Here is a 19,771-nt window from a genome sequence, read left to right as displayed (position 1 = left end):
CATAGTTCAACCCACAACACTGTCCTAGCCAGGGCCACCAACCTCTGTTCTCTATTGTCTGGTCTGTCTTAATTCACAGCCTCGGCAGCCCTGGGATCCCAGACCTTCCCCTGAGAAAGCTAGAAATCAGACCCGGCTTCTAACCTGAGTACTATTATCAGCTCGTACTTTGCCCTTGAACTGCCCTTTTACTTCTCTGAACCTCAGTCTCTGAAACCAAACTGGAGGAAATAGACCATTCTTCCTCACCTAGTTCAGAGAGCTACTGTGGTCATCTAATAAGGTAGTGAATATGACAGCATCGTGTAAAAATAAGGGTCCTGTAAATGTGAAGTAATAGCACTGTATCATTGTTATTACCTCTAAGAATAAAGAAATCCTAAGGCTAGAAAAAGTCCCATCATCACCCTGTGAAACTGAAGGAAAACGGTTCCATTTACAAAGTCAGCCCTTTTTATTCCTCCCAGAGGAAAGCTCCATTTCCTAGACTTCTTTTCCAATGAATTTACAACTTTCATTCACTCGGCAATGACCCTCACCTAGCTGACTCCATTGTGCTATGTTTCAGCCCACCTGGTTTGATTCTGACCTGGGTAGGGGATAGCAGACCACTGCCCAATAGTCTTTAGTTGGTGCTTACATCGAATCATCAGATTTGTCCTGAGCTCCTGCCATGTGCCAGGCACTGTGTTGGGGACTATGGGCTCAGAGCTGAAAATGGCACAATCCTGGCCCTTCTGCGGCTCACAGTCCAGGAATTCCTGGGGTTCATTCACTTCTTCCCAAGAAACAATGCCCTTTCCCCATAAATGTTTCCTTGCAGAATAGTATTTCTTAAGCCTTTGCTCTCCTCAGACAGTGCCCTCCCCACCCCATCTGCCAGTGACCCTGGACTTCTTTGCTGTGAACTTTCCTTTTAAGCGAGGATGACTCAATTCCTGTTCATCATTTTCCACGGCTGCCTTTGGTACATCTGATGGTTCTGTACTGATAAGTGCTCAACCAAAAGCTGCAGCCCTAAGGTCCACATGGAGAAGACCCCGACATCTTGCTGTTAAAATGGGCATCTATGATCTGATTCCATTGTCGGTCCCAGCCCTGTGTGACAAGGAAGGTGGCAGTCTGGTGGCTGGTCTAGCTCACAAAGTGAAAGATTCTTTGTGTCACAGTCCATCATCTTTCCCCTAAGAGGAGCCTGCTTCGCTTGGCGGGGGTAGAGTTTCTCCAAGACAAAGCGATTACTTCCTGATGCCACCCCCGCCACGCCCCACCCAGCCCTCTCTCTGCTCAGTGCCTTTGACAACACACCACTTCCCCTCTTGGATTTCCACATTCTCCTCCCCTCCCCCACCTCAGCCCTACTTCCTCCTGTGGACCCAGTGACCTCTAATTTAGCTCTGCAAATCTCTCCAAAGAACATCCCAAATTTTCATATGTGTATAGCTAACTAATTTTCACTTCACTAATTCTCCAACCTGCTCGTTCTTGCAAGGATCCCAGTGGCTTCTCCCCACTTCTCAGTGAGGACTCAGTTGGAGAGCCCTCTCAATACATTTCTTCAGTGTGCTTATTAGCGCCTTGTAATATAGCTGCCTAAATAATTAAGACTAACCCACACATGTCAAATTAAATGAGCCAAATACATTGAGAAATTGCCTCACCCTCCATTTCTTTTATTAATCAGGTTTTTAAAAAATTCTTTTCCTGCTCATTTGCGAAAATCAAACATGGTCCGTGAGACTCTTACTTACAATAACCATCCATGTGGCCTCTTTCCTCAGGCAGTCACCCTGGGGGCAACCTATTATGTGACACACGATGGGTTGAGTTGGGGTGGCAGAGACAGCCAACATAGATGATCTGGACTCAACAGGTCGCCCACACTCTCTCAATCTTTAGGAGAATTATGCCTGCTCCATTTTCTTGAGAGTTTAGGGGATGGTCCAGCAAGACCAACAGGAATGTTGGCCTAAATCCATCCAGCACCTTCTGCCCCCACCCCTCCATGCTTCCCTGGGCTCATTGCAGGAACCCCAGCTCCTTTTCTCATTACGAGTCACTGCTGATGTGCTTTAGATGGGCATAAGAAGTCAATGGAAAATATAATAAGAACCGTCAGCAGTTTTATCATTGTGGTGATGAACAATGGTCGTGCAATTATAATGGGCTGGTTAACTCTGCCTGTCATCAGCATGTTAAGGCTTCTATACAGTCCCAGAGTCTCAGGCAAGGGGCTATTGTTCACAGGGGCTGAGAGCCTCCTCATAGCTTGTACTTCCGCTGGCCCCCTCCTGGCAGGCTGCATTCCTGCCTCTTGAAGGTGGTTGTTAGAAAGAATCCACAAATATAGTAAGTAAACATCAAAGGGGCTTTGATCCACAGGGCCCTCGACAGAGCAGGAGCCCTTGAAGAAAGAGCCAAGGCCTTGGATGAGGGAACTTAACATCGTCAATTTGGGCGCCTGAGATGTAAAGCTGTTTGAAGTGAGGTTGGCTTGGCCGTGCCTTCAGAAGAGCGTGCTCGTGGAGGGGACGGAAGAGAAGTGAGCGCCTTTGGAAAAGGCAGGCTCAGATCTGCTTCTCTGCTCTTTACTGATAGTTAATAAACCCCTTTAGAGAATCAAGAGATCAAAGCTAGTAACCTCCCTGGGCCGTGGCATTCTGCCACCGAACGCCATGCTTTGTTTTTCTCTAGGGCAAGAGCCCCTAAGCTTGACTTATCTGTCTCTCATGGACCCTTTCATCCTGCAACCCATGGAGGGTAGACCTGGGTGACAAGAGGTGGATGGAGAGGTAGGGAGGAGAAATGAGCCCATCCTGCCTAAGCTCTAACAGCCTAGATGTTAACCTCCAGGGCTCAGAGAAACATCCAGTGTCCCAAGAGAAGTTGCTCTAATGCAGCACTCACTGGGACCCACCTTCCCTGAGACACGAATGGAGGGAACCCCTGGGTGCCCAGAAAGCCTGGCAAGCCCTGGGAGGGGGGCGCAGTCACATTCCCTCTTCCAGAAATCATACCCCTTGTCCATTCGCCAAGTTTATGGCAGCTGTCACATTTGTATGAGTTCCAAGCAAAGAAGTGGGGCAGGGGGTCTAAAATAATCCTGGGAAGTCATTTGACATCTTTGAACTTCGGGTTTCCCATCTGCATAGTATGAATAGCAGTAACCTATCTGCTCACCTCATGGGGTGCTGTGGGGGATCAGAAGAGGAATTTGGTGTAGAATTGCTTCAAAGCCCATAAAGCGCTTAAGACAGATCAGAATTAGAGGATAAAAACCAGAGGGGAAATCTCGTTCTCTTGTGAGGCAGATGTACTCTAGTCCAACGCCCACACACGGTGGGCACCCATTTACCAAATGCCGTGAAAAAACAAAAACAAAAACAAAACCTCTTGCATTTGCTACCTAGAATCATTGTCCTGCCTTATTTTTTCTGTTGTGTCAAAGTCTCGTGGGACCAGAATCTGTGTCTTGTGTCTCTTAGCCATTCCAATCCCTGTGCTCCACACTTGAGTCCACACCTCATACGTGCTTGAGGACAGCACTGCCTTGGGCCGGAATATAGGAATGTATGGGAATCCCCAGACCCAGAAACTCACTCTCTCCCAAAAGGTAGACTCCTCTACCCCTACCTCCACCCCCACGTCTTCCCCCAAATTCACCCAACCGCTTCATCGTTCTTCTGAATCACCCCCTGTGTCTGGTGGCCTTGCTCCATCCCGGACACCACTAGCTGGACTCTGCCTCTTTTTTTGGCAGGCCTGATCACAACCACAGCATGATCTGGGTATAGGCCCCCAGCCTGTATAGAGAGCCTCATTAACCTGTGAGTAGTGGTTCCGAGCGTGGACTCTGGAGCCATACCGCCTAGATTCAAACTCCTGGTTTGGCCACCAGCTGGCTCTTCCATTTAAGACTGCCCACTCAATACATCTGTAAACGGGGATGTTATAAAATGGAGATAATGGTACGCACCTCACAGAGTTATCGTGCAGATCAAATGAGGAGTTATTGGCTTAGAATGATGCCTGGACCATAGCAAGTGCTACATAAATGTTAAATAAGTAGCCCTGTTTATAAAGGCAGCAGCTTCATAGCCCCTGTAAAGGGGCCTTCAATGACACCTGATCCACTCTAAGCTCACTCACCTGTGCTTTTCTTCCAGAACTGGGCCTCCAGAAGAGAGGATGCTGTCTGGTGCTGGGCTACATGGCCAAGGACAAGTTTCGGAGAATGAATGAAGGTCAGTGAGAACCTGCCCACACTCTTGGGGGTAAGGTGGAGGGTGAAATCCTCCCTGCAGCTGCCCTGCTGCTATGGTAGCAGGAAGAAGAACCTGGGACAGTGGGCAGAGCGGTTGGATTTCCATGAAGCTATTTATATAGTAATGTGGGGAAGAGTAGCTAATGCCTAAAACACAGCATGCTGATTGGTAAGCACGTTTCCTTCTGCTATCTTCCCTACTCCCTTTGTGCCCTCTACTTGTCTTCCTCTCTCCTTCCTAGCTTTGTTCCCCAACCACTCACCCAGCACAATTAAATCTGCTTCTATTATCTTTTTTAGTACAGACCTCTCTACCTTTCTCTTCAATCATTCACATTTTTTGAATGCCTATTGAATAAACAGCACCTTACAGGGCACTTGGGAAAATAGTAAAGAATAAGGCAGAGCTTTTATTTTCATAGAACTTACAATTGGAAATCTGCTGTCTTTTCCAACTCCACTGGCCCTATCTCTCCCTCTTACTCATGGGCTGTTCTGCCTTCCTTTTGCTCTGGGTCTTTCCTCTGAGGCTTCACTGGGTCACAGAAGGCTCTAGGAAGGTATTGACATTGATGCGGAGGCTGGGAAGTAAAAGGGGGGCTGTCACTTGTGGGCCTGCTATAATAAAGAGCCAATCCCCTCATCCCCAGCCATCTGTCTCCGTGCAGCTAATAACCCTCTCCATCAGATGCCACAGACTGTTTGTCAGGATTCAAAAGTAGATAAACAATGGCTGGGGATGCCATTTATTCATTAAAGTCAGACAAATGAAGCCTTGGCTCCCCACCAGCCAGCTTGCCATGAGCTGGGCCCCTCCCCTCCCAAGGCCCAGAGCCCCTGGAGCCTCATTCCCATCCCAGGCATGGAGGAGGCAGCTCACCTGTGCCATCTCTACCCCCAAAGTTATACCAAACTTCTGAGGCCCTCTTCCCATGCTCCTTTGCTGGCTCTTCTCCCAGCCCACGGTCCGTGACACCCACACCACCATGGTCTCCCCAGTCCTGATACCTTGCCAGCTGTAGGTTTGTTACCAGCACCCATCATGGTGACAATTTGACAAGAGTTAGGCCAGCACAACTGAGTACAAGGAGAATCCCCTCCTGCGTTGTGCAGCCTGTGTAAGAAGGCAGCAGCATCAAGAAGGCACTTGTCGTTTGTAGGAGCCCCATGGCTGAGCATAGCCAGGGTTAGGGGCTGCATTGTCCGCATCCTGCCAGGTGGTCTTCCTCCCTGATTTGTCTCTCGCTCAGCCCACCTCCTCCCTCCCCAATACCACCTTTGTGAGAGTGCTAGCCAGTAACTTCTAATTTGTGGGAATTGACAGGGTGCCTCTGTCCGTAGTGCTGAATAGACACATTCTCTTGCTGGCAATGCTCATTAGAGAAGCTGAAAATGAGGTTCGCAGGGATTGGGGAAGCCAGAAAGTCAAGAGCTAGGCTGGATTAGAAACCTCAAGTTCCAAGTGTTTGACCCCAGTAGAAGGATAGTGACTCCAGATCCTGGGGCAAAAGAATCATGCCACAAGGCTGATGAACACCCCCTACAACCTTTCATCAGTGGCTAAGGGAGGGGTATATTCGTCAGCCCAGGCTGCCGTAACAATATACTGCAGACTAGATGGCTTTAACCACAGAAACTTATTTCTTCGCAGTTCTGGAGTCTGAAAGTCCAAGATCAAGGTGGCAGCAGGGGGAGGTTCTGGTGAGAGCTCTCTGGCTGGCTTGCAGATGGCCACTTCTCACTGTACCCTCACTGGGGCACAGAGAGAGAGAGAGAACTGGATCTCTGGTATAAGAACACTAATCCTGTCCGATCAGGGCTCCACCCTTATGACTTGCTTAACCTTAATTATTTTTGTAAAGACCCTATCTCCAAATATATGGTCACATTGGAGGTTAGGGGCTTTAACACAGAAATGGCAGGGGGAACACACAATTCATTATGTAGCAAAGGTTCTGAATGCATCTTCCATAGAAGAAAGGTATAATGATAATACTCTGAACCAGGGATTTAAAAAATGGTAGGATGGAACTGGAGACTGTTTTGCTAAGTGAAATAAGTCATACAGAGAAAGACAGATACCATATGTTTTCACTCTTATGTGGATCCTGAGAAACTTAACAGAAGACCATGGGGGAGGGGAAGGAAAAAAAAAAAAAGTTAGAGAGGGAGAGAGCCAGACCATAAGAGACTCTTAAAAACAGAATAAACTGAGGGTTGATGGGGGGTGGGAGGGAGGGGTGGGTGAGTGATGGGCACTGAGGAGGGCACCTGTTGGGATGAGCACTGGGTGTTGTATGGAAACCAATTTGACAATAAATTTCATATTAAAAAAATAAAAATAAAAAATGGTAGAAAAAATTTAATATTAAGTAGACATTAGATACTGTTTAATTAGAAAGGGAAGGAAGGGATTCAGAGGGGGGACTACAGGAGGACTTGGAACCAAGACTAGGATCTGATTATTTCCGAGGACAGTTAGTTTTGCTGTCTGCAAAAACTAAACTAAGATGGCATTTTTAAAAATTTTTTATGTTTCTTTATTTTGAGAGAAAAAGACAGGGCACGAGCAGGGGAGGGGCAGACAGAAAGGGAGAGAGAGAATCCCAAGCAGGCTCCGCACTGTCAGAGCAGAGCCTGATGCGGGGCTCGAACCCACAAACTTTGAGATCGTGACCTGAGTCAAAATCAAGAGTTGGATGCTTAACCAGCTGAGCCACCCAGGTGCCCTGAAGATGGCATTTTAAAGAGTTTTTTTTCTTGTCAAAATGGGAAGATACCAAAACAGTGCCTCTTCTCTCTGAGCCCCTTCTCCAAACACATGCAATCCACCCAAATGTGTTATGCTTTTTCCCCTGGCTGTGGTCGACTTGGTTAAGAATGAGCCATCCCAGGTACCTTACCCCTGCCAAAACCCTCCCCCTAGTGAAGATTAATTGAGAATAAAGCAAGTTATTCAGAAAGAGGGAGGGAATAGAGGCATTAGCCAATGGGTAACAGAGCAGCTAACTCCCTACCCTGCCTCCCCCTTTGCCTGTCGTTCTCACCCCTCCCAACTTCCCCAACACAGACATTCGTGCACATACACACAGCCACACACACAGTAGCTGCTGCTGCTGCTGCTGGGTAAACAAGGAGACAAAGGGGTGGCAATCAAGCTAAGCCACCGCATATGATGAGTTCCACATCTCAACAACAAATAGACCAGATGGGAGGAGGGTGAGACAGTGGGGAGGTGCAGGCTATGGACTGGCTTTGGCTCTGGAGGGTGGGAGGCACGGAAGGAGAAGAGAAAGGAACTGCGGGGGAGGCGAAGGCTCCTCTGCTCCCCACTGCAGCCAGTCTTGCTACCCCAAGTGCCACATTATGCATGTTCTCCTCTGTCTCTAAAACGCGCATGCCCAAACTCCAGCACGTCTGCGGATAAGAAAAGGCATCAGCAAGCATGGGGAGCTGTTTTATGGTTTATAATTATCTTGTACCAATACTCAAAATAATTATAACTTCCACATATTAATAATTGAACTGGAATCGCAGCCATGACATAGATCAAGAAACAGAAATCGCTGTCCACACTGCACTATACACCTAGGTATAAATTGAACAATTGGTAAAATGGTAAAAAATAATTTTCTCCCAGATGCTGGAATTAGTGAGATATTGGAACAATTAGCTGCTTCTTCCATTAAAGATAAGGTGGTGATCATAATATTTCCAATTTAGAATAAATATAAAAGACCTACTTGTTCCGTATTAAAGCATATTTGTTCTGTTTTAGCAGTATCTAATAGGGTGTCTGTCACTGGAAGAGAAGTGGTCTCTTATTTCATCTGTCTCCTTGTTAATTTGGTATCTTTTTATCTCCTTCCTCTTCCCTCCCCCTACTCCTTGCTACAGTCTAAAAGAATAATAATAATAGCTTGAGAAGGAGCAAGAGAAAAAATAATGAATGAACAGGAGTTTTATAGATCTGGCGTTTATCATCAGCTAGAGTAATCGCAATTGGTCCTGTTAAACTACACAAAGCAATAAAAAGAAAACACTATTCAAAGATCGTTTAAGGAGGCATGTGATAGTCAATGAGAGGTTTGCTCTATTTGGGAGCGCTTAATAGCTTCTCGGGTAGAATCTGCAGCATTTGGTGGGTAATGTGTTTGGGGGGGAGGGGTGTGTGTGTTCTTTCCTGTTTGGACTCAACACATCTGAGGCATCACATGGAGACACAAACAAAATTCAGTGAAGGGCAGACGAGAGAGGAGGAAATAAAGACAGATTAGGCGTAAGAATATCAGGTGTGTTTGACATAATTGTCTTCATGTGATTAAGTACATGGTGCTTTAAATAGGAACTGCTGGAAGGAGATCATTTATTTATTCATCAAAAGTTCATTGAACACCTACCATAAAAATAATACCAATTGGCATAATAAATGTTCTAAGCACTGTTCTAAGCACTGGAGCTTTCACAGGAAATAAGACATCATCCCTGCCCTCAAGGAGCCGACAGTTCAAACACACAGGTACCTCCCCGTGTTACTGTCACCTTCATAAAGAAATCCTTCCTGACTGTCTTACCTAAATTAGATGCCCCTCTTCCCCCACCATTATGCTCCGCCGTGGCAACCGGCTTATTTATTTTGTGGCACTTACTCTAATTGGGGATTATTGATTAGGCTGTCCGTCCCATCTAAGAGTTTGGCAAAGATGTTCCTCGCCTACCCGTGGGCCTTTGCCCAGTGTCTCACACATAAGGACTAGTCCATCAATTTTAATGTAAGTAATTAATCAGTGCCCTGACTGACAACAGAGGGATACACGAAGTCATCCACAAGTGTAAGGTGGGTCTTCAGAAAGAGCCACCAGGCAGAGCAAATTGACATGGAGCTTTCCACAAAATGAGTGTCCTAAGTCTTACCTCTCAGCCCTCCTCCTATTCTGGTACAATAGCCCCTTACTGGAGGCCAGGGACCAGGCAGGTCAGCCAAGGGGAGGCCCCCACAGGTGGTCTCCCTCCTCTCTGCACCAGCTCTCCATCCTCTCCCCATCTACTGCTGGGCCACATCCTCGGGGCATCTCTAGACAGATATGCCCACCAAATCTGCAAAGGGAACTGTTCCCACTGTTTCCTTATCCCACACCCCCCCCCCCCACACACACACACACACCCTGTATTCCCTTCCCTTTTCCTGGCTCTTCCCAAAACTGGCTCTCTCCAGTTTTCCTGGAGATTCCAGCCAGAACCACTCACCTTGTCAATGCACATTGCCTACCCAGGGTTGACACTATTCATAGGCAGGATAGAAAGCTTTCACATGGCATCTGCTGAGGGGCGCTGCCTGCCTCTCGAAAAGCTTGGTATTCCTCTGTGTTAGAACTTCAACAACCCTAGAGTTATAGGGCGACCACCAACTCAGGGAGGCCCAGGATCGTTGAGTGGCTTGCCTAGGCTCAATGGGAAGTTGCCGGAAGAGCCAGGACCACATTCCAGGTCTCCTGACATCCAGTCCAGTGCTCTTGGAATTCCAAAAGAGGAGGCTCAGGCCATGAACAGAAGGGAAGCCCCTAACGCTTTAACTTGGTTTGGTTTTCAGGGCAGCTGAAGATACAGAGAGAGTGGGAGGGGCTGGGGGAAGGGGGGCAGAACACAGAAGTCTCCAGGTGGTGTGGGAGGAAATCAGGAAAGGCCTGGACTGAGACACATAGACCAGGGAAGATCATTTCTACGGAACCAGAAAATTCTTTTAGCCCCTAGGACTCTTGAGAAGGGGAAATGAGGAAGAGGATGTTTAATGGAGAAGAAAGGAGACAGCAAAATCCTGGCCTTCCTTCCTGCCAGTTTTCTGAGGCCAAGGTGCGCCTGCGCGGGAGGCCCTGCCTCCTCCCCACAGGCGTGCCTCTGCGGCGCACAGCTGGTGGGGCGGGGGTTTTCCAGGACTTTCCGCAGTGACCGATTGCTTCTCCCAGCTCAGTGAAGGGAAAGCAGAAATGCCTCCTAGCGCTGTCGTTTTCATCTTTCTAGGAAGAAACAAATGCAAGTGATTAGCAAAGGCAGCTTCTGTTCACTGGAGACCTCTGGGCCCCTGGGGAGGGGCTCGAACCCCCGGGAAGGAGAAAGCCGGTCCCACAAATGGAGGCCCCCTACAGGCTCACGCATGCCCTGCAGCTCCTGGGCTGCGCCGTCCTCCTAGTCCAGATTCAACGTAAACACACCTCCACCACGATGCCCTCTGCCCGTCCTCACCTCTCACCCATGCGCAGGGGTGGGAACTCCGGGAGGATGGGAGCCTAGGCGTCTTCAGCAGCTCTCTGAACTATCTGTGCCGGCATGGAGTCTATCCTTTCTTTCCGCACCCCTGTTCCCCAGTCCACAGAAATTTGCCTAAAATGCCCCCTGTTTCCTGTCTCTCCCTTAACAGAGTTGGTAAGAAAAAGAAGTGCCCCCATCAGTGTAGTAGAAGGAGCACCTAAACATACGGAGCCAGCTGTGTGACCTTGGGCAAGTCCCTGAACATCCAGATGTCAACCTTCTCGTGTATGAAAGTGAATAATGTTGGATATGATCATCTCTAAGCCTTTGAAATGCGATGATTCAAAAAAAAAAAATCTATCTTGGCTCCCAGCACGCTGCGCACACCCTATTCTCACCACTCACCCCCTAATTTTAAATGTTCTGGTCACCAAAGGAACCAGGACCAGGGTATTGACGGGCTGGCTTTGCCCAGCAGCCTCAGAAGGCAGACCTGTGTTTCTTTTTCCTGTCTGTTCTCTGAGAGTGAATTCAGGCCCATGTCAGCTGTCCCCTGGGTGGCAGTGAGGCAGTCAAGCAGGCCTACAGGATAGTCTGCACTTTTTTTTCAGAGCAGAGGGGCAGCAGGACCCTGGCCCAGGGACCTGATCCAGTGGAGACCGGGTCTGATGACCTCTGAACCCCTGCCGCTCTGACTGGTGCAGCCACGGCAGGCTAGCTTATGCTGAGGCCCCACAACTTCCAGAGACTATTCTTTCACTGCCTGCAAGAGCCCCCAGGATGTTGGCTAATACTGTCATTTTGTTCGTTGGGGCTTTTGGGTGCATTTTTTCTTATTTCATTTTTCTTACTGATGTGTTTTCTTCCACTGGGGCTGCAAAGCTGGTTATTTGTATAACGTTCCTGTTTATTATTTATGGCAAGACGCAGATTTCCAGGGCACTTTATGATTGTTATTTAATTCACTTGGCATTTTGGAACAAGAGACCCGCCATTGCCATTCTCCTTCCGTGACCTGATGGAGAATTCCAGAGACTTTTCTGGGTCCCATGCCTCCAGCCACCATTCCTACTGGGAAACCTGCTTATCTAAGGTGGTCCTTGGCCACAGACCCTGCCCAGCTCCTTTCTAAACTTCCTTTTCCTTGGGGCACCTGGGTGGCTTAGTCGGTTAAGCCTCCGACTTCAGCTCAGGTCATGATCTTGTGGTTTGTGGGTTGGAGCCCTACGTCAGGCTCTGTGCTGACAGCTTGGAGCCTGGAGCCTGCTTCAGGTTCTGTGTCTCCCTCTCGCTCTCTGCTCCTATCTCTCTCTCTCTCTCTCTCTCTCTCTCTCAAAAATAAATAAATGTTTAAAAAAAATGTTCTTAACTTCCTTTTCCCTCAACCACATCCAGTTCTCAGCAAGACCTAGAAATGTCACCTCCCAAATGTCTCTTGAGTCCAACTACCTGTGTTCACCTCACGGCCACTGCCCTTGTCCCCATCACCACTGTTCCTCGCTGGACTACTGAAGCGCCCTCCTAGCAGATTCCTTGCACCCATCATGCCCCCGCCTTCCCCCTCAATTCATTTTCCACACTTCAGCCAGAGCAATATTTCAAAATGCAAATCTGATGTCACAGTCCTCTTGAAAACATGTGAATGGCTTTGCATTGCTTTTAGAAAAAATATCAAAATCTTCAGCATATTTTACAAGGCTATAAATGATCCAGTCCTCATCTTTGTCCCCTTAACACTGTACCCCAGACACATCAGCCTCTTTCAGCTCCTCAAACAGGGATGGCCCATCTGCCACAGGGGCCTTTATCTCTACTGGTCCTTTTTAGCTCAGTCTGTACATATAAGTTCTTACTGCCATTATTTAACTAATACTTGTCTTCCGTACCTTTCCCTTAATCTGTAAGTTCCGTTGGGTCTCCACTACATCCCAGGACCCTAGCATAATGTTTGTACAGCGTAGACATTGAAAGAAGAGCGAGGGAAGTAACCTTCTCTGCCCCTGGTCGGTGGCTCCCAAGATGCTGGGACTGGGTGATCTGAGAATCAGGGACCCCTAGAAGAAACATTACAGATCACGTGAGGAAGAGGAAACTGAGACTCAGGAAAGTCATGTGACTTGCCCTGAGTTTCTCAGCCTGCAAGCGATAGAGCCAAGACTTGAACCCAGGCTTCTGACCCTAGGTGGGGTCCTCCTGTCTCTTTACCATGCTGAGTCTTGGAAGTCGGGGAGTCACAGGGTTGGGTGGACCCATCAGGGAAGTCTGCCCACAAAATATGGGTTGAGGCTGTGTTTTGAAAGAGACGAGATGCAAAGAGAAAAGGAAGGGGAGTAGGTTCTTTGATGTGGACATGACACAGAGAGAGTAGAGCCATCGCCCCCTGTGAGCCCAGCACTGTGCCTGGCTTAGGAACCTCAGAGAGGCTGGACACAGCCCCGTCCTCAGGAACTTTGCCCGCCCCTTGGGGGAGACCGCGTATATTTCATACCAAGACGCCCCTGCTACTGCGGGTGTTTTGTTTTCGTTTTTCCTTTCAGCGTTGTGGTTAGTATGCTTGCTGGCTAAGCACTGAGGCTGGGGAGTCAGAAGAATCTAGATTCTAATCCCAGGCATCGTCAGAGCAGGTTTAGAACCATATCATCCGAGGTGCTCAAGGCCAGAAGGGACCAAAGATCACCCAGTCCACACCCCCTTCTGATGGTCGGTATCCCCGCCAAGTACCAATGCACAAGAACACTTGTGAATGCTGTGGTGCTGTGCGCTCCCTTAGTCACCAGTGCCTCGCCCTGTGCTAGGTAGGCCCTCGGTGTGTAATGACATAGTTCCTGCCTCCAAGGATATCACAACAATTAACATACAATGGCACAATTGCTGTAACCAGCTATGCACAGGAGGAGATAAAGGGAATCCAGTCAAACTCTAGGCCAAGTGAGTTCTGCCCAGGAGCGCGCTCATACTTTTTTTGTGAGGCCATTGCAACCTCAGTTTGCATCCCTCCAGAGAGGGAAAACTTGCTGTCTACCAAGGCCATGGGCACCTCCTCGGCCAGGCTCTCACAAAGGGCTTCAACCCCTTCAACCCCCGAACATCTACAGTTTACCATCTAACTGCACTGATGGCCATGGAACCAAGTGACTTAGGTGACAGCCACTGGCAAAATCCTGGGGTCTCACCCTCTGCCCACTGTGTCCTGAGGGGGCTTCCTTCCTTCTCTCTGCCTCCCTTCCCTCCATCCTCAGTGAGCTCTAAAAGCTTCATCCCTGAATGCCAAGACCCTCCCTCCACCCCTCTCCCTAGGGTGAAAGAGTCTGAATAAATGAGCGTGCTTAATGGCCTGCGGTGCCATAAAGTTTTTAGAGCTGTGTGCTGGAATGAGCAGGTTCAGGCTGAGATGAATTATCCACGGCTCTTATCAAAGGAGAGTCAATAAAAACCTGAAGGAGCTTGCCCCATCTCCGTGGAGTGGCCATGTCACGTCCCTGGGTCCTGCGTTCTGGAAATAATAATCGGACGGACGCATTTTTCCCCCCTGTTCCATCTGCTTTCTTCCCTGTGCCTTTCCTTCTCAAATGTATTAGTTTCTATGGAAACTGTGTTGTTACTGGTATAGGAGGAGTTTAATGACATTCAGAAGTACCAAATCAAGTCCATTTATATAATGGTTTGAAATACACATAATGGCCTATGGAATATAGGACACGGCGACAGTTTCAGTAACTGCGTACAGAGTGTGGGATAAATAGAGCAATGTAATACTCCCCACCTCCAAGTCAAATGTGCCAGGAATAACCACTATTCTTCATACTAAAGAACAGCACTTCTCAACCATTATTCATGAACGAATCTCAAACACTATACCAAGCTGTTCTCCTCTCCCTGAGGAAGGACGTTGGCTGGACGCTGGGGGACTCTGCACCCAGAGCTTTGACCGGAGCAGGTACAGAGGAGGGGGGAGTCTGACCTCAAGGAAGAGAGGAGGGGAGGAGCCATTCTGCAATGGGATCCTTGGGCCCCGCCCCCTGGCCTGCCCCCTGGACTACATTCTTCCCCCATCTATTCCTCTGGCTCGTTTCTGTCTGATTCAGAGATTTATCAGGCACCTGCTGTGTGCCGAGTGCTGTGGGAGACATGGAGATGAATGACAGAGAGAGGATGCCTCATCTTAGCTCAGGTTCAGCCAGCAACAGGCCCTGAGCAAGGTCTTGCCTATAATGGTCCATCTGGGAGGTCCAGAGAGTGCCAGAAGGATGACAGGGAATCGACACGGGAAAGGGAGGGCATCCAACACAGGCAGTCTCATCAAGCCGGCTACTAGACTGGGTGGCTGGAGTCCACCCCCAGTGGGAATGCCAGAGAAGGGAGGTGGCATTGACACCTCAAATTTGGACCACCCAAAGAGTGAGGAATGGATCTGCCAGCTCCTGTCAGTAACTGGTTGTGACCTGTTGGGGTGGGTTTATAAATTCCCTGGCACTTCTGGCCTGCCCTCCGTGAGGCCAAGTGTCCTGTGGCTTAAGAGAGACCTCAGGTTGCCGATACTGGAGATTAGCAGTTAGCCTTCGGGCACTAAAGTGGTCAAGAGTCAGGAATACGGCGAGGGAGGCGGGCCACTGACACAGTTGGCTGCAGCTCTCGGAGAATTTTGAGTCCAGTGGGGAGACAGGCATATAATAAGATAGCAGAAGGCAGGGTGATGGGAGAGCTATGGAAGTATGTGGGCGATATGTTCTTAGAGCAGAGAGGTGGGGCAAGCCATTGGTTCTGATTTGAGTAATACTGGGGGACCCTGAGAAATCAAGAGAAGGGTGGGGAGCTAATCTACAAAGACACAGGGAGGCACTTACACTTACATCGTGTAATCCTCATCACATCACAAAGTAGGTATGTTATCTCCATTTTGAGCATAAACAGAGGCTCAGAAAGATCAAGTCATCTACCCAAAGGCATCCAGCTATTACCTGGTGAAGCTAAGACTCAGACCCTGGTCTTCTTATCTCCGCTCTGCCTCAGGTAGCTTTGTGTATTTGGGAGATGAGGGTGGGGTGACTCCCTCCATCACCATGACCGAGCGCCTGTCGTGGACCCGTGTAGACTTCTCCCTCATGGCCACTGACCACTGTCTCCCATATCTCCCCGCATTACGCTGCCCATGGAGACCCCCCCATCAGCCGTCAGGGTGCCTCTCTAACCCTGCCTCAGATATAGGCTGGACTGACTACACCTAACACTGAGTGAATTATCTGGAATTCACTGTCTTAGGGGTGTAGGAAGGAGGAGAGAAAGCATGGGGAGGGGGTACCTCAGTTATGGTGGCCCCACAAGCATGCTTTCCACCCTGTCCTCAGCCTTTCCTCTCCCAGCCCTGCTCTAAAGCCCATGCCTTCAGAAAGAGGAAGAGGGAGGGACCAGACATACACATTTCCCTGGAGCAGCGTTTCCATAGCATGGTAATAGGTTTTCCATGAAAACCAGGCTCCATGGTTAAATAAGCAGGGGCGGGGCAGGGCGGGGCGGGGAGAAGCTGGGTCAGCCCCCACTAAACAGGTCCATCCTACAGAACGCATCAGAGATTTTTATATGCCAAAGGGCACAGGGAACCACTGAAAGGGGTATATGGTTCGCAGAGTTTCCCAAACTTGTTTGACTACAAAACGGTTTTCCTTAGAGCGTGTTTTAGGACTAATGTTCCTTGGAATCCATTTTGGGAAATGATGGTTTAAGGCCCAGATCTGCCGCCAACTTGTGTGAGTTTTGTCAGATAGGCAAAACTCAAACCTGCCTTGTGAGGACCAGAAAAATAGCACATTGTAAAGTACAATACAAATAAGATTGTGCTCCTATTTCTTTACATGAAACAAACACATTCAGTTTCCCAGAGAACATTTCATCACAAGTCAAAAGGAAACAAATAAATGTTTTTAAAAAATAAGTTTGGTTCCTGACTAGGTGTGTGGCCTTGACCTTGATCTCTCTTGACCTAGGCTTTCTCATCTGCAAAATGGGCATACGCGTGATGCTCATACAGGTTCTTTGAAAAAGCATAAATCACCACAAGATGCAAGGCATTACTACGAGTGTTCCAGGCTAAAACCCTCAATTCAGTCCCATTTTACTGAGATCAAAACAGGGAGTGTGCGGGGGGAGGGAGCTGGCTAGTGGGAGAAATAACAATGGCAATAATTTTCATCCATATTTATGATGTTAGGAGCCTTGTATGAGCATGTCACTGAGGGGAGAAAATGAATATTTCATGAGTAAACACTAAATGTAGTATTAAGATAAAATGGACGGAAAGGCCCCAACTTAACCTCTGCAACCAGGTTCAACTGGGGAGGTCAGTGCAGGCCGTGTGACTGGGCTCCAGGGAGCAGGGCAGTTGGTCAGGAGGAAAGAGCTCAGTCTCTCAGCATAGATGGGGAGCTGTCCCCCGTGACTGGCAGAGATAATCCTGCTCTGGGACGCAGAAGAGCCAATGCCCACACATGTACCAGCTGAGTAGCCTTGAACAAGTTACCATAACCATTCTCCTCCAGGTTCACACTATAAAATGGGGATGATAAGATCAGCCTTGCGTGTCTGTGAGGTCTCAATCCAAGCCCAGCTGTTTGGAAGAGGGCTTTATAATGCACACAGGTGGGAAGTGTTATTATTCATTTATTCACTCGGCAGACATTTATTGAACACCTACTATGCGCCACTCACCACCACGGCCACTTACTTATCATTCGCTGTGTGCCATACACCGTGTTCATCATTTTATACACATCACCTTGCTTACCGTCACAGCCATCTGAGAGGTATCTGTTACTGCTCCCATTTTCCACATAAGGAAATGAAACTCTGGAAGGATAAATAACTTGCCCAAAGCTGGATAGCTAGTCAATGGCAGAGTCCAGAGCTGTATGAAGCCAAAGCCCTTTATTCGACATTAAATGGCCCGTCCTTGTCCATACTGCTTCTGCAGAGTCAGTGAGGCGCCCTGCCTCCACCTCCGGCCAGCTCTTCCCTGTTCTGTCCATGCTTTGTGCTTCTTATCGCCAGTGCTGCTTCCTCACCCAAAGGGGAAAGCCTCACAGTGCCCTCTTTTGGCTCCCCAGGATACCCTCCCTTTGTTTTCTGTCCCCACTCTCTTCTCCCAGCCTCTGTCTGATGGTCTGTCCTCCATAGTACAGTCACCCTGGGGTGTTCATTTCCATCCCCATCCAATAGGACTTTAGCCTCTCAAGCCCCTGGACAGCCTATATGTCTTATCTGGGCGACCCATTGGGTGGTGTGAACATGAAACACCTCCTACCCGTGAAACACCCTTAGAAGATGGAGGAAAGTCATCAGATGGGGCAGTGCCGGGATTAAACCTAGCCAGATCTTCCCTGGCCCTCTGCCCACCGCACAGCAAGAGGACACAACCATCTCTGCAAATCTCCTCCCTCCGGGGCAGTTCCATGTTATCTTGCCTCATTCTTTCTCCAGAGATGAAGAGATTGTTTTAAACCTGCCGCCCCACCCGCTCTGCTCCTGGCTTCCAACGCCATTAAGTTTCATTATAACAAATAAACACCACAATGACATTTATAAGTTACCACTGAGCACAGAAGCACAAATATGAAGCAGATAAACTGCATTTGATCCAAATAATTACTGCAGGCAATATCGGGCTTAGTCTGAGCTGGCAGCCGGGTACCGAGTAATTTATTAGATTGCGTAAGGCAATGTTGCACGTTGAGTTTTTCATTATTGCGTCTCTTCCCCTCTCCGTGGTCTAAATAGGTTAGGGGAGTTTAGACAGTGCGTGGCCAAACAAAGACAGACTTTGCTCAAGCAGATTAAGGCTGGGAATTCCAGCCAAGTGTCCGGGTATGGCTGCTTCCCAACCAACGTGGCACTTGAGAGAGAAGAGAGGGTTTAGGATTATCGTGATAGTGCCAGCCAAGGGCAGTTCCCCGTATGTACTCCCCACCCACTGGCCCAGATACAAAAAGAGGCCCCACGAGGGAGTAAATGGAAGGATGGATGGAGCCCCCAGGACACCAAGCCTAGGTTCCTGCTGGGTTCCTTTGTGCTCAGCCAAAGACCCTCTCTACCAAAAGGCCCTCTGTAGCTCTGGGCAGCCTCAGACCCCAGTCCCAGACCTCTCCTGCAATAAATAAAGGGAAGGAAGCAGTCTGCCAGCCAACTCTGCAAAACAAAACAATGAGAGCTGGCTACCGGCAGCCACCTCCCTGCCAAACCCAAACTCATAAAGTTTGATTCAAGGGGTTACAATGCCTCCTATTCAGAGTCCCTCCTGCCCCATTCCCCCAGCCTTAGTAAATTACCCAATAAGCAGCAAGGACCTGTAGTTATTGTGTAGTTAAATGGTATTTGCCCAGTAAATCCTGAGCAGAGTACTAACGGTGATATACAGTAACTAATTACGGACATGAATTCTCTCTCCCCAAGACGCCAAGTGTTACCAAATATTGTTGCATTTAGGGGAAGAGGCTTGAGAGCGCCTCTGTTCCCTCTAGCGCAGCCGGGAGTAACTCTTCTATTAGAGGAGCTGTTGCACTCCTGGCTGGAAAATAGGGATGTCCTGGGGGCAGGCGGGAATGGGGCCTGGGAAAAAACTCCCATTCGCTGCCCCTGATCCCATGCCCCAGCAGAAGGGCCTCTCCGGGCAGCAGCTGGTCCTCCTTGGGCGGTCTCAGAACAGATAAGAGGCTCAGCACTACGGTGTCGCAAAGGCCAGAGCCCCCAGCCGTGCAGGGAATGGAAGTCATTATTCACCCAGCCCAGGACTCAGCAAGAAAGCTAGTGTAGGGGGTGGGCCTCTGCAAAAAAGCTTCTGAATGGGGATGCAGCAGGGTAGGATCAAAAATGCCCGTGCCTCTGCCTAGCTGTGGACGACTCTTGCCCTGAATTATTGCTCGTGGACCTGATCTCAGCCTCAGGGATGCCCGGGAGTATCAGAGGTTTCTCTGGCTGATTGTGGTCTGCAGGTGGGGCAAAGCCTGTGCCCGAGGCAAGAAGCAGATGTCCTGTCAGGTTCCTGTCTGTTTTTGGAGCACAGCTGGGGGCAGCTGGAGGACAGAATACAGCCAGTCTCTGCTTTCTGAAGAGGAAACTAACTACACAGCTCAAGCGCTCTCTGTGCTTACGGGGAACTATCGAGTAAACAAAGGCCCAGAGCCGGTTCCAGCATAAGCTGTGACCTTGGACAGGTTACTTAACCTCTCCGAGCTTCTGTTTCCTAATCCATACAATAGAAGAGATTCTCCCTAT

At 48.9% G+C, this 19,771-nt stretch overlaps 1 protein-coding gene across 6 annotated transcripts in view; it reads left to right on the top strand.

The window, feature by feature from the left end:
* Nucleotides 1-19,771, top strand: part of KIRREL3 (kirre like nephrin family adhesion molecule 3) — a 552,485-nt gene that overhangs the window by 421,778 nt on the left and 110,936 nt on the right. For all 6 annotated transcript variants that reach the window (XM_058687282.1, XM_058687283.1, XM_058687281.1 and 3 more), the window contains one exon: nt 4,167-4,244. In XM_058687282.1, the coding sequence (XP_058543265.1) occupies nt 4,167-4,244 (78 nt within the window). The remainder of the gene's footprint in view (nt 1-4,166; nt 4,245-19,771) is intronic.

The sequence above is a fragment of the Neofelis nebulosa genome, chromosome 10 (assembly GCF_028018385.1).
Source record: "Neofelis nebulosa isolate mNeoNeb1 chromosome 10, mNeoNeb1.pri, whole genome shotgun sequence".
In the NCBI taxonomy this organism is placed as follows: domain Eukaryota; kingdom Metazoa; phylum Chordata; class Mammalia; order Carnivora; family Felidae; genus Neofelis; species Neofelis nebulosa.
The sequence above is the reverse complement of the archived record's forward strand: the minus strand, read 5'-3'. Positions and strand labels throughout refer to the sequence as shown.